At 47.6% G+C, this 18,267-nt stretch overlaps 1 protein-coding gene across 3 annotated transcripts; it reads right to left on the reverse strand.

The window, feature by feature from the left end:
- Positions 1 to 24: 24 nt before the first annotated feature.
- On the reverse strand, positions 25 to 12,361 carry TMEM98 (transmembrane protein 98). 3 transcript variants are annotated; one of them, XM_039885989.1, is made up of 8 exons: positions 11,958 to 12,134; positions 10,386 to 10,464; positions 9,217 to 9,397; positions 7,887 to 8,018; positions 6,875 to 6,908; positions 4,630 to 4,745; positions 2,139 to 2,198; positions 209 to 859 (listed from the first exon to the last, which is right to left on the reverse strand). In XM_039885989.1, exons 1-8 carry the CDS (start codon positions 12,063 to 12,065, stop codon positions 652 to 654), a joined length of 918 nt encoding a protein of 305 aa, XP_039741923.1. In that variant the 5' UTR covers positions 12,066 to 12,134; the 3' UTR covers positions 209 to 651. The 3 variants fall into 3 exon arrangements, with proteins under 3 accessions (XP_039741922.1, XP_039741923.1, XP_039741924.1); XM_039885988.1 differs by lacking the exon at positions 10,386 to 10,464 and having other exon boundaries at positions 25 to 859; positions 9,217 to 9,414; positions 11,958 to 12,361; XM_039885990.1 differs by lacking the exon at positions 10,386 to 10,464 and having other exon boundaries at positions 11,958 to 12,097.
- Positions 12,362 to 18,267: the final 5,906 nt, after the last annotated feature.

An 18,267-nucleotide genomic window follows, 5' to 3' on the forward strand; every position in this document is an offset into this window, starting at 1 on the left:
GAATTTGACTCAATAACCACACACTTGAGAGAAACCTAAGTATATGTTTACTATCCACCTAGTGGTAGCTAGGTAAAATTGCAGGCATAAAGATAAAAAGGGAATAATCAACTCTGTAGTGCTCACCTCCAAACCCACACCTGTGAAGAAGAAGAAAGATTCAGATACCTCAGGGACCAGGGAAATAATACAAATAAATGAAACAGGCCAGGTGACAGAGTACATCTTGTCAAAAGAGGAAACTCCTACTTAGTTCCAATTGATTTTGAAAATGCAGATCAAAGTTGCCTCACCTTCTGATTGTTCAAGAGAAGCCAGAAATGCTGATTGTAATGTAAAGACCTCCTGACTCTTAGACAGTGGCTCAGTTTTCTTGAAAACACTAGCTGAGCTAAATACAGCTTACAGTCTACCAGTTTTCAAAGGTCTGCTGCACAGATGGTGATGCCATCTCCCCTAACTGTGGTATTAGACTGCCTCTCATCAACCACCATTTGCAACTACAACAGAGGCATCAACTGACAGGGGCGCTCCTGCTTTACTGGACTCCCAAGGAGAACAACTAACTACAGGAAAACGTGGAAGGTTCAGCTGAGCTGCCCAGAGACAGCAGCAGGCTGGCCCTTGTGGTCAGCTGCTGACCAGCAGGCACTAAATGGCCGACTGCTCCTGCAGGAAGCCTTCAGGGCCTGGCAAGCCTTTTTCAGGCTCAGAAGCCAGGGCTGCTTCTCGAAGGACTTCCAAGTGCTCCTCAGCAGCTGACAGTGACTGGTCGATCCAATCCAGGCCCCCAGTCAGGTGGCAGGCATTCCTGGTCACCAGCACCAGATGACTAACAGACAGGAGCAGGGCAGTAGTCCTAGAAAAAAAAAAAAATAGGATCAGGTTCCCTAGGAAATAAGGGACTTTGTACCAAAGCCCCAATGGATAGACTCTAGACTAATGTCCCCCAAATTGGAGTCCCTTCCCTAGGAGGTTGGTAAGCATGTAATTTAAAGATGGTTCCGTGCTCCAATAAATTTGGGAATAGCTAATTTAAACAAGGTTAACTGAAGCCCTTCTCAGAGCCTTTGATGTGCATGATAAAGCTCTAAAGGGAGAATATAGTATGTTGTGTCTCACTAGCTTATTTAAGTAGGTGGAGCCCACTTTCTGCAGCATACCTGTTAATCTCTCTCAGAAGGGTGCTTTGTGGGACAATTTGGATATAGTAAATTGGATGAGCACATCCAACTGCTGCCCATTTAAAGATTGGCTATCCATATCCACACCTTGAGCATCCCTTATAGATTCTGAATCAATAAGGCCCAGGGCTGGTTTACCCTACTCTAAAAGAAAAAATTTAATTGAAAACCCAATTGAGGAGGGTTTTTTTAAATCAGTACTGAAAGAGTCACTGTGAATATCTTTTATACAGCGAATGTGCCAGATGCATTTGGATGTATTATGATCACTAGCCCACGGACACAGCAGCGCAGCAATAGGAGCGGGCCAGAGAAACCACCGCCTAGCAGGCAGTCATTACACAACAGATCTATGAAATAGTCACATAAATCCAAGAAACAAAGAATCTGATTGTTGAAAATGGGTTTACATCTGGCACAGGAAGACAACAATCTCAAAAGGCTAAGTATGCTCTGCGTATTAGGGGAGGATCCCGAGAGAGGTGTTCCTGGGTATGTCCTGTGGAAGGTGAGCACAGCTTTAGCTGACTTGTCACTTCCATTCTCATTGCCCTGCTCACCACCTGCCCCACTGACCCAGTGGGTGGCTGCCAGCTAAGGCACGGCCGCTTCCAGGGTCCAAAGAGCAGAGAGAGCGAAGGGAAAAATGGAAGGGAGGGAAGGAGCAGATAGGACTTAGAGTGGCCAGATGTGCAATAAAAACTCAAAACCTAAACTAGCTTTTACTTCTTCTCCCAGGTGTCAGGAAGAGGACCATCCTTGATCACACAGCCAGTGTCAGCTCACTGGTTGGTTGACCAATCACCCTGCAGTGAATGGTACCCAAGGCCCAGGACAGCCCAGGAATCCAGCAAAACAGCCCTCTCCTCAACAATGCAACAGCAGATCTCACAGATCTGATCACATGGTGAGCCTCTGGCATGGAGAGAAGGACGACCACGCCACCGCTCTCACCGTGCATCCAGCAGCTTTGGGTCCAGCGGAGGATACATCGATTTCACAACATCGTCCACTCTGAGGGGAGGCAAAGGGGAGGCAAACAAAGGGTTTTCAGTATTTTGCTCTTCTAATCTCCTTTACTCCTTCCTTCCTTTCTACCTTTCTTTAGCGCAATTCTTCTCTTTTGATATTTAAACCCTAGTCTTTAGTGGTTCCTTCCCTAACAGCTTTTACAGGTTCAGTTTAGAGAACATTTTGTTTTCTGGTTTGGTTTTAGTGGTATTAATGGTTTAAAAAGTACACATTCAAATATCTGGGATGTTCATCTTGAACATAGATAAACTACTAAATTAAAAAGTAAAATTGCCAAACAACATATAAAGTTCGATCAATCCCCTGTACATAAAAATAAATAAACAAAATCTATGAAATGCAGAGGGGAGAAGTCTGGAGAAACACTCACTACTCAATATTGTTACTGACAGAAACTGGGAGAGGGTGGAATTAGGGGGGTACTTCTTTCCAGATAATCGATTTCTACAATGTTTTAATTTTTACAAGTATTAATTACTTGTAATAAATATTCGTGTTAAAAAAGCAAACCATGGTTAAAGGTAGTTATATAGAACACTTAAAAAAAAAAAAAAACCTGTAAGTTTAATTTGGGTTCAAACTGTTCCATCGTATCTCTTTTAACACATGGTATGGTTTGTGGTTAATATTTTTTAAATCTAGTTCAGAAAGGTACAATTCATTCTGATTTGCACGGTATAAGGTCTTATTTCAAAGTTTTGCTCTTGGACCACTTGATAATCAGGAAGAAAAAATAGCGATGTCTTGTTTGATTGCTAAATGCACTTGAAAATAGTTGTCCTTAAATGTTCTTGTCTCAGAGCTGAGGGGCTGGTGAGGAAAGGCAGAGGCAGGGTCACTCTCAGCCTCTGGCTTACCCAGCCCCTTTCTCCACAATGCCCTGGAGCTGAAGCTACCCTCCTTGAAACTAATATGCTATCAACACAATATGGAATAATTGAAGCGAGAAAAACAATGGGGCCAGAAGGAGAAAGAAGTGCGAAGCAAGAACCCAGAATGAATAATGGCAGAGAATATGCTGGAGGTAGTCCTGGAGCGAGGATGGGCCAGCCAGTGCCAGGTCAGGCCGCCCCTGAGCAAGGCCACACCCTCGCTCTAGCACCGCTGGCTCATCCTCATCACCCAAGACCTCAGTCATCCTCAGGAATCTCAACTTCTTTCCTCCCCATCCTGGCAGTGCTGCCTTAAACGCAGTATCACGTGAATTTGTCTGCCCCCCTGGAGTGGCTCTTTGAAGCGACAGGAAGCATGATGAAGGTCCAGCAGGTATAAGCAATGCAGAGTCTCTACCAATAATGGGTGGCCAGGGGAAGGTCTGGTGCTTGCCCAGAGCCTGGGTTAGAGGGTCTTTCAGGCCAGAGGCCAACCTAGGCTGATATAAGTCACATAGCTACACCCACCCGGGGCAGCTCCAGAAAAAGCCAAGAACTGTTCTGGGCCAAGTCTCTCCCACTTTCTCAACTCACTGAACTCCCTGGACAGAGTTCAAGTGCACCAGCTCTTCCATATTCTCTCAGAGGGCTGGTTCATCATGATTTACCCGAGGCCATGCAACAAGGAAAGAGAGGGCCCCTGGAATTCAGAGGGGGTGCCACTATTCCCACCAAGGATATGGAGTCACCCTTCCAGCGATGAGGCCATGTGCTGATGAAGAAAACATCCTGGACAGGGACAACACCCCACTCAGGCACATCCACATACCAGCCACCAGATGACAGCATAAACTTAATACAGCCTTTCTCTCTAAGAAAGGGGTTTTATTTTTCTTCTCTAAATTGAGCCCACATTTGGGGGGTTGGGGAGTGGCATGTAGCTGTTGACTACAATCTGCTGGCTGCCTCCCACATGGGATTTTGCAGACGCCTGGAATGTGGGAGATCTGAATGATGTATGGCTTCACTTCCCACCCAGTCCCGGAGGTTGCTGGCTGGGCCATGGATGAGGCAGCGGGTGACAGCTGCCCCCAAACCAGTCTCCAATACAGATACGGGTGGAGGACAGGACATGGCCAGGAGGTCATTGCATATGGGGGCGTGGGCACCAGTGGGAAATGTGCTTACTGGCCCAGAGCCTGGGAGAAAGGAGTGGCAAAGGGAAGGAAAGCAGCCCCAGCTGGTACAGGACTGAGGAACAGGGAGCAGCCACAGTGGGATCTGAACAGAAAAGTCAGCACTATTATATGCTGGAATTTCCCAAAACACCTATGGGAGGGGGGCACACGAGAGATGGCAGGAACTGTGAGAACATCTTAGCTTGAAAGTCTCTCAACACCTAAAACCTCCTGGATGCTCTGTGTTTAGGACATAACTAACTGAAGTTGCCTGTGTAATTCCTTAGAAAAGCCTGGCCCTGCCCGCCACCTCAGCTTCTGGCCTCCTCCTCCCCTCTGGACCTCAAGGCTCTGACTTCTCACCTGGGACTGATCCGCTTGGCCACCACGATGATGTCGCTGACACTGGCTGAAGTCTTCATTTTGGCCCCTGAGCCCATTGTCATGGCAACAAGTTTTTCTGTCAGAGTGTGGCAGATCTAAGGCAGCAAGGAAGAAAGAGGTGATGAGGAATAACCTAGCTCCCCCAAGGGCTCCTGCCACCCCCAGAAAGACAAATATGACTCCCACCTTGGGTCCCATCCCACAGCTGGGCCCCCTAACCTAATGGCTACATTGAAATGAAAAGTACACAGAGGTGAGAAGAAATGGGGTGAAAGAGGCAAAAGCTGAGAATGGCCGGGTGAGGAGGGACGGGTAGGAACTCAGATCAGGGCCAGGGTTGTGGCTTAAAGAAGTATAAGCCGAAATCATCTGTCTAAGAAAAATCACGTGTTCTAATTTCACCATCTCATTTAAGGGCAAAAATCTACTTTCTATTCCTGCATCTCGCGGTGCCCTCAGAATCATGGCTGGACAAAGGACGACTGTTTCCTTTAAGCACTTATTTTAAAATGGTTTCAAGATGATAATGAAACAGCTTTGGGGGTAGGAGACAGGTAAAAGGCAAGACTATGACACATGGCCTTTCTCATCATCCACCAACAGTGCTGGCCACCCCAAAGCTTTGTTCTCCCCTTCCATATCTCTGATGTGAGCACCTGGATGTGCCTCTGTCCCTGGCAAAGAAGTTCCATTGCCTTCCTTATACTTGGGGCTGGAAAAGAGAAGACAGAAAGAAACCCAAAAGCCTATCCAGGAGAAAGCCCAATCCCCTCCTTGGAGGCCCCACCACAGGGATTCAAGGGCAAGTGGACATGCAAAAGCATCTTAAGATCTCAATAGGAAGGTAAGAGCCCCTTCTTTGATCTGAGGTCCCCAGAATGGGTGAACCATTGATTCCAATCTAATAAGACTCCTTCCAGCTGATTCATACAGGATCTCAGATGCCACTTATTGTTCCTGTCTAACAGGCAAGGGCAGGGAACAAAACCCAGTGCCAGGACACATCTGGTTAGGAGAAGGGAGATGTAATAAGGCATTATTGCTCTAGACATTATACCTACTTCTATCCGCAACCATAGCTATACCCAAAGAGCTTTTTGGAATTAAATAATAAGCCTGGATTCTGTGACAACGATTTCCTACTAGGCATTTATTTGTCCCCCAAGAGAGATAGCTGAAGAAGAGGTGGGGCGAAAGATTTTTTAATATCTTGTACTGAATGACAGTGAAGAAGAGATAAAGCTGTCTTTTTTGAAATCTTGAATAATTACTAGACAAAAAGATAAGCGTGTGGTTTCCCAGGTTACCGAAGTGAAGAAACTGACAATATTTGTAACTGGCCAAATATTTCAATATTATTATTATTCTATTAGGTAAGATAGGATCCAGTAAGAATTGAAAAACAAATGCAGAATCGATAAAAATTACCCCAAACTATAAAAATTACCCAAAATGCAATTCAGATGCAATTTTCCACCCAGTCCTGGAGGCTGCAGGCATTAAAACTGTGTGAGAACAAATCTTGGCTTGAAAGTCTCTCAACACCTAAAACCTCCTGGATGCTCTGTGTTTAGGACATAACTAACTGAAGCTGCCTGTGTAATTTCTTAGAAGAGCCTGGCCCTGCCCGCCACCTCAGCTTCTGGCCCTCCTCTCCCCCCTGAAGTATGGGGACCTCAAGGCCCTGACTTCAAGTTGAAGTGCTCATAGTTTGGATTTTTTAACACTGATTGTCCCATTTGACTGACTACTGTCACAGCCAAAGAGGGACGGTAAAGAACTTTCTAGTTATTGGAGAAGTACAGATACAGAACTCAATTTGTTGTAGAGGCCGAGCTCTCTGCTGATGGAAGAACGTGCCCAGGGAGAAGGTGGGAAGCCCCATTGCCCCCTCAGCAGCTACACAGTCTCAGGCACACAGCTTTCTGCACAGTTGGTGAAAATGTGGCTGGTGACTACCTATGCGGTCTTTCCCACGGGTCACTGTATTATGAGGACCAGATGAAATAAAGCCTTTGAAAGGACCTCGAGAATTCTGAAGTATAGCAGACCGTGGATGCAGGAGTGCAGGTAAACAACAGAAACTCCAAGTTTCAGGCATGTTAAGGAAGGCCTCTTGCAAGGGTTCGCGCCCTTCCTAAGGCCCCTTCTAATTCTAACATTCTGTGCACAGGGGTGCTTCAGTGACCACCCCCTTTTCTTCTGGGGAATCAAGGAACATTACCTTCAAGATGGCAATGCAGTGGGACATGAGACCCCTGGGGAGACAAGAAGAATTTGTCAGTGCACACCTTTACAGGCCACCTCCCTCCAGTCATCACCCCCACTCCTCATCTAGTTCTGACACACCTGGGCACCACCTGACAGCAGGAATGCCTCAGTGTTAAAATGAACAAGTCCATGAGGTCCATGAGGAAGCACCTTCTCTCCCTTCCCTTTCCCTCCAGACCCCACCCAACCGACGCTTCCAATTAGCACTTCTCTCCACCAATCAAGTCATGTTCTAGCTTCTGATACGGGTCCTTCTGCCCAGAACAACCTTCCTTTTATGCTCAGTCTGGTGAACTCCTCATCTTTCAAGACCCAAGTCAAAAGACACCTCCTCTGTGATATCCTTCATGAAATCCATCCCCACTTCCCCACCCCAGGCAACTCTAGACATTGCTTCCTCCATGTGCCCACTGCACAGTGCAGAGAGCCCCCTACTGTTTCTGAGATACTGCATTGAGTAGAATTCTGTCTCCACCACCAGTTCCATATCTGCAGTACCTGGCCTAGTGCCCTGTACACAATGCCCCGCAAACATCCGCCTGGTGAATGAATGACTACATGAAGAGGAAATGCAATGGCATATACTTCTGCACACATAGAGGCTTACGGTAGATGGAGAGATCCCCGAGGACACTGAAGACAAGGGCTTTATCCCTGGTGCCTGGGTGTCAAATTCATGGGCACCCCAAAGAAAACCAAGCACAGCAGGGTGACTTTGTAACAACTCTTGCCACACATCTACAGACCTCAGAGTTCTGGTCTACAAAATGGGAGTTCAGGACAAATACTATCATGTCTTATTCTGATTTCCTCCTTTGTGAAGGCAGGGGAAAGAGCAGAAAGTGACACAGTGCTCCTGGATGCCCAGTCAAGTGCTCTGGCAAAGGAAGCAAGAGAACAGCACCGGAAGTCCTGTCACTATCCCCAGGGGGCTTCAGGAAAGCAAACCATCCCCAAGGCCTTACGAGGCATCTTCAATCCAGTCTTCATTCTCCAGAATGGCTTCGATGTGGGGGTTGGTGATGACAACATCATCCAGTTCTAACTCAGAGGGCTCAGACTGGGTCTCCATGGCACCGATGAGGTCCACAATGGGCCTGGAAGGAAAAGGCCAGGGAAGCGGTTTCGTGATGAATGACTGCTGCTGACCCTCTCTTCATGGAGACCCACATATCCACCAAAAAGATGAAGGGAGTGAATAAGTTAAAGCAGGGACCAATTGTCCTGGATCTAAACCTAACCCTAGTGTCACTGCAGTTATGGGCAGGGTACATGGCTAGACAGTAAGTCAAGGAGGCAGGCCAGAGCACTAAAACAAAAGGGACACAGAATGAGATCAGCCACTAAGAAAAAGAAATTATTGTGGCTACAACCACAGTAATTACTAAGATGTGTGAAAGCTGTTTCTTTAAGACAAAATAATATCCTTTTGTAACTTATCTTCCCTTCAAGTCTACCTTTTACAGAGATGCTGAAATTCCTATTATCCAGATCTACCTGTACCCCCGACCTGGTCTGCAGAATCACTCTTGCAAATCGCCCTTCGTCCATCCCATAACCCTACCCCCTTCTAGTTATACTGGAGAAGTGGGAGAAGTAACACCACTTGTTACTTTACGACGGGGTTCTTTAAAACATGAGGCACCATAGCATTCTTTTCAATAGCAGAGCTATCATATATCATAAAAGTGGGCATTTACTAATTATTAACCACTCACAGAAACACTGATAGGATTCAGATAGACAGGCAAAAGAAACTAAGGGTTAGGGGCCATGGTCCCTTAAGGATCTATCGATTAAAACACCCCTAAACTGAAAATAGAATCTTGCTTACAAAATACATTTCACATGAAGTGTACCCGGAAGAGATATGCACAGAGACAGTCCTGTGCTGGGATTTCACACCACCACGTGTCTGTTGCTTAGATGTGTGGCTGGAGTGCAGGCATCGGATTTCTGTTCCTAGGAGTTTTTTGGTTGGAAAGGGATGTGGCTTGTCCAAATGCTAAATGAGGAGCCAGTTTTGGATAGATGGCCATACCTTTATGCTAGGCGAACACATTCAGTTACTTTCTCATTAGTTCAGAGACAGAGTCAGAGGTAGCTCAGGACGTTGCGGGGGCTTAAGTAACATTCTTTAGCTCTGAGGCCTTTATTGGGAAGGACAGCCTTTAGGTACCATTTTAAAGATTAAAAAGTTGAGCCAGACCTCCGGGCACCAAACTTCTTTCTTCTTCTGTTGGAGCCCCAAGGCACAGACCCTCTCTCCTCCTTCCCCTCCCCGGGCCCACTCACTTGGAATCATAGCGCTGTAGCAGGTCTCGAGGCCGGCAGTAGCGCTGCCTGCAAACCACCACCAAGGCTGCAAACGAGGCCAGAAAGATAGTGGCTAGCACCCCTATGGCAACAATCACCACGGTCTCCATGGTTCTGGTGGCGCCCTCAGTCCCGGTCACATCCCGTGCATGGGCTGAAGCTTGAAAGACAGAAGGCCTGGTAAAGAAGCAGCAAAAGAGAGTGGGGCAGTGGGGTCTTACCTGCTGGGGGGAGAAAGGAGGGAAGAGGGGCAGGAGTAGGGAGTTAGGATGCCCCAAATCACCTGCAGAGACCTGAAGGCCTAAACAGAATCAAGAGGCACGTTATATCATGCCCCAAATTTGCCTTTTCCTTTATTAAAAGAGTTTGCTCCCCAGTCGGACCAGGATGGACTTTTGTCCTAGGACAAAAATAAACATTTTCATTAGCACTGTTGTCTTCACATCTGCAGTAAGTGCATGGAAGAATACCATCTCCGAAGAATGGCAGAACCCTATTTACTGAGTGCCTCCTCGGTGTCAGGCACTTTGTGCGTTAATGATCCTATGAGGTAGGTATCGTTACCCCCATCTTACAGTTGAGAAAACTGAAGTTCAGGGAGGTTAAGTAACTTATCTAAGTTCATATAGTTGGGAAGCAGAAATTCAGCCACTTAAACTGAGATGAACATTCACCTTCCTTTTCCTTTCTAAATAGAAAAGAGAATTCTAAAAATTCTGAGAAAAGTTTTGATTGTCAATATTGGAAACTTAAAACTGGTATTAGTGTTCAATGCCTATTGCCTGTTTTCATTCAGAAGGTTCTTTCACACCTATTTTAAACTCATAGGGCTGGTGAAAAAGGCAAAGGGATTAAGAAGTACAAAGTGGTAGCTACAAAATCGTCACAGAGATGTAAAGAAGAGCATAGAGAATATAGTCAATAATATTGTAATAACTATGTGTAGTGCCAGGTGGGTACTAGACTAATCTGGGGAATCGCTTTGTAAATTATATGAATGTCTATTATGCCATACACCTGAAATTAACATAAAATAATATTGAATGTCAACTGAAATTGACAAATAAAAAAATTAAATATCATTTTTAATGATAAAATAAACTCATAGGACAGAGGACCAAGAGCATCTCAGAGAAATATGTATTCACAATGTTGTTTCACTGCAGGCCTCCCACTTGTGTCCCTTTGAGCAAGTCTCCTCCCCTCTCTGGGCTTTAATTTCTCCACCTGCAAAAAAAAAACGGTTCCGCCAAGTCACCCGCAGAGACCTGAGGGCCTGAAGAGAAGCAAGAAGCATTTTATGTCATGACCCAAATTTCCTTTTCCTTTATTAAAGAAATGAACACAGGATGGTACATCTCCTCTATTTGTATTTAATTCTATGTTCAACATCTTAGAGGGTCCAAATGTTCCCAGTGTCAATCAATAAGTGTTTATTGATCATCTACTATGGGCCAAGCACTGGATTCTGGAGATTGGAGATAAATAAGATATGGGTCCCAAACCTTGAGGAGCTGGGGGAAAGGTAGACAAGCAGATGGATGTTCGCTGTTTGTCTGCTTGTCTAGCTCCCGCCCAGCTCCTCAACTCCATTCGCCTGTGCCACACGCAGAGGTACACAGAAAGGAGAATAACTGTGCTTGCGTGACATTTTCTGGGAAAGCCTTCTTCACAAGGCAGGTGATGCGTGAGCTGGGTTTTGAAGGATGAGTAGGAGTTTGCCAGGTGGACAAGGCAGGAGACTTCGCTGGCTCATAGTGCCAAGGAGGCCTCTCAGAGAGGTCTCACATAACCGTTCCCCCACCTGGAACTCACTTGCCCACAAGAGTGAGAAGGCTAGGGTCTCTTTCACGTCTGATGGTGTAGCGGGGTTGGCAGGGCTAATGCTCAGGGTCTGTCTCAGTTTCTCCAGAGTTTCTCAGTTTCTCAGTCCCTCCTAAAGGGCTATCTCCTTTAGTCCTTTTTCCTTCCTCCCTTTCCCGTTTCAATCTCTCCATGCCCTCCCCTCTTCCTCTCCACTCCCCACCTCTTTCCCCCTCCCTCGATCTCTCCTCTATTTCCTCGCCCCTCCTCTGCCCCATGGCCTCCCAAGACCACCCCTCTTTGTTTCTGCCCTTCCGTCCATTTGAGTGTGTGGCTCCCAGTGTGTGAGCTCTTAGTTTCTGCTGTCTTTCTCTGTGATCTGGGTAGATCTGTCTATATGAGTTTTTTACACTGCTTTTGCTGTTTCTGTGTGTTCCCAAGATGAGTTTGTCTCTCTCTTCTCCCTTCTCCCTCCCCTCCCCTTCCACTCCCCTCTCCCTTCTCCCCCCATCTTCCTTCCCCTTCCCCTTTAGGTTCTAAATTGAAAGGATAATACAGACCCAAGACCCCACCCCTCTTTCCCCCCCCTGCCTGGCCACCCAGAAAACCCACGTCAACACCCAGGACTCAGAGAGGGACACCCCACCGCCCCGGCGCGCGCCGCGCAGGGATCCCGGGTGCGCAGCTCCAACTTTCCCCAACTTGTGAGCGCCGAGACTGAACCCGCGCTGGCACCGCGGCTCCAACAAAGCGGCGGCCAGACCGGGGCTCCCCTCCCCCAAGACAGCGACTGAGCTGGCGCCCCGATTCCCCGCACCCTGCTCGCCCGCCCCAGCGTGCCCCTCCCGAAGGACCGGGCTGGGCGGCTCGCCCGGGGGCCCCGCTCTCGCAGCTCCAGGGCGGCAAGGTTCACCCACCTCAGGCTGCGTCTGCAGGATGCATTCCGCGGTGCTCCTGCGGCCGGCCCCCTGCCGATGGCAAAGTCCGGGCGCGGGACTCCCCGGCGGCTCCGGCGAGCGGGGCATGCCGGGAAGGAGCTGGGCTGTCCGAAGGAATCAAGATAAGCCCCCGGAGCGGCCAAACCCCTGGCGGTGGAGCGGGAGGGGGAGACCCCAGCCGAGCATCCAAATCCCCAGCTGCCAGGCGCCGCCGTCGCCACCAGGCCCCCAGGCGGGCAGGGGGTTGGGGCTGCGGGAGGCCTGGGCAGCTGGGAGGCAGTCATTCCGAGACCCAACAGGCGGTTCTCGCGCTCCTGTGGAGGCCAGGCCAGAGCAGGCAGAGTAGAGACGCGAAGGGTCCCTGCCATCCCAATCCCCAACCCCCACCGAGGCTTTCCATCCGTCCAGTGGGGGCTGGGGAGCATGAGCATTTTCCACAGTGTGACTGGTCTTTGAGGGAGTCTGCTCAGCTACACACTGTCTGGTTTAAATCCTGGCTCTGCCACTCTCTATCGGTGGGCAACTTATTTCACTTCTCTGTGCCTTGGCTTCTTTATATGTAAAATGAGGCTACACAACTTGGAAGCATCCTCACACTTCATATAAGGGTCAAATGATATGATACAAGCAGTGCATTTAAGAGTGCCTGGCCCAGGGTGAATGCGAATCAGTGACAGCTCTTATTACAGCCTTACCCCAGCTGGGCAGACAAGCCCAACCCTAACAATTGTCCTGCCAGGGGCAAGAGTAGAAATGCAAGACCCTGTTTGACAGTCCTGTCCCCACTGTTCACACTTGACTGCATCCCATACATACCAAAGGGGGTCTCACGTGCATTCACAGGGACACAGCCCCCACCTTGCAAACAACCATCCCCTGGACATCCCTAAAGATGCCCACACTAGGCTGTGCAGGGTGCCTTGGAAGGATGGAGGTCCATGTACAGCCTGGAAGCAGGCTGGGGGCTTCTTGGGCAGAGATCTCAAGTCCAGGGTACCAGGAGCATGGTCTATGAAGCATGCACTCTAGATGACCATCTCTATTGACCCTTGAACTCTTAGCCCTATGAAGAAGAGGCAGGACCAAGGCCAACTAAAGCCTGGAGCAGAGGGCAGGGGACCAATTCACCATTTTAAGGTCAGGTGACAAGTACGAAGGATGGAGACTAGGTCCCAGGCAGCTTAATGTAGGCCTGCAAACTGGTACCTCCCTAGGCCACATCAAGTCCACAGAGGTGTTTTTTTGGCTTACAGTTTTTAAAAATTCAAATTAGTTGCCAACATTTTTTAAAAATTAAGAATTTCACTTATACCTCTAGAATTCCAGCTTCTCTGGAAAATTCATAAGATCTCTAAAAATGCAGCCTACCTTCCTTTGATAGCAACAGTCAGAAGGAGAGTGGCGGCTGCTGTCCCCAGGCTTGCTCTCCGGGCTCACCACCTTCCCCACTGCTTACGACATAAGCACATGCAGTCACACCTCACTCTTTCTGTTGACTGCCTGTCCCTGTGGGCAGCTGTAGTTTCCTCTCCATTGGCACTAAGGAATGAGAAGGCTGAGCGATGATTGTATTACTCTCTAAAGTACTTTTATGAAGAAACTACAATTTTTGTAAGGTAAATGGGCCCACTACAAAGCAGCAAACATTAGAATGGGTGATTGGGGACAATAAGAGTCTCCATTTCTCGGAGATACTTTGAGAAGAACTGAGCTCTATTTTTGCTTTGAGTGGTTTAGACATTTATGACTCTGTAGGAGAGATGTAAAGAAAGTTTTAACCTTGGGGAGTTTATAACACAAGTGGAAAGGACTTACCAAAACAAGCTAACAAACCAAAAAGAAAAGAAGGAAGGAAGGAAGGAAGGAAGGAAGGAAGAAGGAAGGAAGGAAGAAGGAAGGAAGGAAGGAAGAAGGAAGGAAGGAAGGAAGGAAGGAAGGAAGGAAGGAAGGAAAAGTTCCACAGCTGCGTGGAGCTGACTGGGTAAATGCCTCAATTAACCACCCACTAGACAGAGGAGAACCAAAGTTGGGCCAGTGCCTCTCCTAGCCAGCTGCTTCTGCAGTTCTGGCAACTCCTGCCATCCCAATGCCCTGAAGTCTCTCTGGCTTGATCTGAGAAGACCTTGTGTGACAATCGGTGTTCTTACTTGTAAGCAGCAGAAACTGATAGATTGTTCCAAGTGGAAAGGGTACTTGAAAGGACATGAGGTGCCCACAGAATCGATGGGAGACTGAGGCTCAGATTAGGAAATAGGCAGACACCACAGGGGCTCTAGGGACTGAGTGCCACTGCCCTGAAAAGATTGTGACCCTCTTTTCAACTTTATCCTTTATTCCAGGTTCAAAGTCCTGGGTAGGACCTCACCCTGTCTGTTTGCACTGTGGGAGGTGAGACACAGGCAGTATCCCACTTTCATATATTTCTGCAGGCAAAGGAATTTCCCCCCAGCAAAAGTAAGAGGGATGGTTTGCTGGACTGCGCCCAAAATTCAAACACCCCTACATATGGCCTCTCTCTAGGCAGTCTGAATATCAAACTGTGTAGCAAGAGTCCCCAGATCAAGGGCCAAACTCTATGATTAGAGATGAGAAGCCAGCAGGTTGGAAATGGTGCTGACCACAGTGAAGAGGGAAGAAGCTGGTTCCTGGCCAGTGGGTGAAGCTCATGCTCTGCCCAGGCAAGGGATGAACATTTGTTGAGCACCTACTATGTACCAGACACTGATTAGGCATCTTACGTGCCTTATCTCATTTGATCTTCTCACCAGCCCTGAAAAGTCAGTATAATTATGTTTGCAAGGGAGGAAATAGACTCAGAGGAGTAAGGCGACTTCCTCAAGCTCTTTCAGCTTGTAAGTGGCAGAGCAAGGAGTAGACAAGATTCCCTGGCACCAAAGCCCCTACAACCCAAACCAGGAAACTGCAAGCTCCACCTCTAGTCCCTGTCTCTGGGCAGCAGCCCCTTCCTTCCAGACAGATAGAACCAGTCAAGTGCAACAAACCCCTCCTGTCCCAGCAAGAAAAGCTCCTCACACTGCTTATAACCCTTGATAAACCCTCCTGGCCCACCTCTGGGCCATCAGAGGGGCAGCAGAGTGGCATCCTTTACCCCTACCAGGTAGGCAGTTACAAGTAGGAACCTGAGCCAAAAAAATTGCCATTTGAGGTCTGCCTCCTCCACACAGTAGCTGTGTGACCCCAGACAGTTCACTCAGTCTGAGTTTCCCATCTGTAGAACGGGCATAGCAGTAAAACCTACAGCCCACAATTGTTCTGAGGATTTAATGAAATGATGCATTTAAAGTACTTGCCACATAGGAATTAGAATGGTGGTTACAGGGGACTGCGGGGAGGGAGGAATGGGGAGCTATTGTTTCATAGGTACAGAGTTTCAGTTTGGGAAGATGAAAAATGTACCGGAGATGGATGGTGGTGATGGTGGCACATCATTGTGAATGTACTTAATGCAGGTGAACTGTATTCTTTAAAATGGCTAAAATGGTAACGTTTATGTTCTATATTTTTTATAACAGAAAGTGTTCTTCACAGTATGAGAGAAAAAAATGGGGCCTCCTTGATGTTCCTTAAACATGCCCAACTCACCCTACCTCAGGGCGTTGCTGTGCCCTCTGCCTGGAATCCCTAGCACTGTTATTCCCATGGCTCGCTCCCTCCCTTTGCTCAAGTGTCTGCTTAAGAGTCACCTCCACAGAGAAATCTTCCCTGATACACCATCTAAAGCAGCACTTCCCATCGTCCACACTCCCCTCGCCCTGTTGTGCTTTTTTAACCACACTTGTCACTACCTGACAATGCACTAAATATTTGTTTGTCTCTCTCCTTCCTGAATATAAGTTTCATGAAGACAGGGGCTTTACTGTCTTGTTCTCTGCCGACCCCCAGTATCTAGAACAGTGCCTGGCACTTAGCAGGTGCTCAATAAGCACTTGTGGAAGAAGTGAAAATAAAGCTTCTGTCACTGTCATTCTACAGTGGAGATAGAAACTCTAGACCCATCCCCAGCTTCCAGAAACCTGGAGTGTGGCAGCCACTGGGAGGCTTACAACAGGAGGGTTAAGCCCATAGAAACACTCAGAGAGAGCAAGGCACATGCATTGGAAAGAAAGGAAGGTTGAGCTGCATCAGTCACAATTTAAAATCCCCAATTTGACTGTGAGTCCATGCTTGCTTTCAGTGTTTGGGCCCTTTTATGGGCTAGCGAACAGCTTTCCAAGGAGAGAGGCCACGTGGGGAGGGGTTGTGTACAGGCAGGTCAGGCCTTCTCTGAACTATGGGTATGGACAGAGCCCATGGTGAAGCCATGGCTTGTCCCCCTTGCAGGAGCAAAAGCCAGCAAACTCTCAGAACCGCTGCCGGCGGCTGGCCTGAGCAAGGCGGAAGTAGGGCGGGGCGGGGCAGGGGGGTGGGGAAGTGGATGGGGGAGGGGAAGGGCCGTAGGAGGGAGGGCTGCTGCTAGCAGCTCAGGGCTGGGCCAGGATCCCCACTGGGGACAAAGGCCAAGTTTGCATTTCCTCTAAGTCAAGGCAACTGGCACAGTGGACATAGAGATGGTAAATAGAGATTTCCCCAGGGGACATACGGGCATATGAACCTGGGCAATGGGGAGAAAAAGGAGGACAAAAGATTTTTCTGAAAGCTTCGAAGACTGACTTCACAGCCTTCCTTTCTTGTCCATTGTAGTATTGTACCACCTCTATAGAATCAATGGAACTCTTTCTTGCTTGAAGTGTTCAGGGAGTAATTAATGGGCAGGTGTGTATAAGGAGAAATAACATCCCGTATTTTATTTAATGCAGTTGAGGATGGTTCAAGAATGGATTTAATGTTATCAGTAAAGGTCTCCAGCTTTAAATTTGACCCATTGGCATCCCCTTTTTTTTAATGTTTCAGCATGATTGTATGAAACACAATTGCCACTGTTTAGACTTTTTACGTGCCAGTACTGTGCTAAGTACTTTACACAGACTCCGTAATTATTACAATAATCCCTGGATGTAGGTGTTATTTTCCCTCACTTTACATACGAGGAAACTAGGGCTCAAAGAAGTTAAATACATTTCCACAACTAGTAAAGCTGAGATTTGAACTGGAATTGTCTGTCTGAAAGCTGTGCCATGTCATCGAGCACCAAGCCTGGTGCCTGGCCCATAACATATGCCCCAAATATTTGGATTCGAATGACTTGAATTAATGGGTTTTCAAGATCCCATTCACTGAGTGTCTCACCAGCTTTGGGAGATAGGAATGATCTCTACTTCACACAGGGGACACTGAGAATCTGGGAGGTTCAATGATCTGTCGGAGGAGCCACAGCTAGTAACTGGCAGGGCTGACTCCAAGTCCTGTGTGTGTTCTTCTTAGACCCTCCTTCAGGACTCTGTGCTCTCAGTCTTGGAAGGGACATTAGCCATCACCTTGCCTATGATGGATTCTTCAGTGACTGGGAGTTCCCCGCCTGTAATGAAATTTCTCTATCATTAAAGTTCTTTTTCTTTCTCCTTAAAATTTATGAAATCTACCTTGGCATAAATATCAAATAATAATGCTTTAAACCAAAGCACTATGTCAGTGTAAGAAACACTGTCGTGTATGTTATTGTCATGTACATTAACTTAACTTTCACCACAACTCTGTGCACTGGGCATTACCATTACCACTGTGCAAATGTGGAAACAGACATGGTCAGGTGATTACCTAACTACGATTTCAGTGCAGACTCTTTCCACTACACCAGGTTCCCCCTAAGTTCAAAGTCAAGTTCAAACTGGGGATTGTGAGATGAGAGAGGGGAAGAAGGTTAGAGGTAAGTCAGACAGTCTTTTTCCATTTCTTGACCTGAGAAAACCATCTTCGTCACCTGCCTCACTCCAGGGTTCACACCTCAGCGACACACCTTCATTCCACCTTCTTGTGCTTAGGCTTAAAACTTGATTTGCTAACCACTTAAAGTGAAAGGTAAACAGCAGGTCACGGTAAAAGGTAATTAGAACAGTAAAAGTACCTTTGGTCATTGCAAAGGGGGTTAGGTATCCTATCTTGGACTTCTTTGTATTTCCCTGTTGGTGAGACAACCCCAAGCTAAGGGACACCCAACTCCTTGGCCCAGAAGTCAAGCTCAGTACCTATGATGGGTGACAGGACTCGAGGAGGAACCCAGGTTTCCCTCTAGACTAAACCAGATTCCAGTGCTTGGATCAGGAGGCACCTAGGCAGATACAGAGACATTGAGACTCTCTTAGTTCCCAAGGACGGTCAACGCTCAGGAGGA

The sequence above is a fragment of the Pteropus medius genome, unplaced genomic scaffold (genome assembly GCF_902729225.1).
Source record: "Pteropus medius unplaced genomic scaffold, Ma_sr-lr_union100, whole genome shotgun sequence".
Lineage (NCBI taxonomy): Eukaryota > Metazoa > Chordata > Mammalia > Chiroptera > Pteropodidae > Pteropus > Pteropus medius.

Coding starts and splice junctions, on each gene's coding strand:
- TMEM98 (XM_039885988.1), bottom strand. CDS start 12,346: ATGGCAGGGACCCTTCGCGTCTCTACTCTGCCTGCTCTGGCCTGGCCT. Junction 4,746..6,874: donor ACTGCATTGCCATCTTGAAG/GTAATGTTCCTT, acceptor TTGCTGCCTTAG/ATCTGCCACACTCTGACAGA. Junction 2,199..4,629: donor GCCAAGCGGATCAGTCCCAG/GTGAGAAGTCAG, acceptor GCCTCCCCTCAG/AGTGGACGATGTTGTGAAAT.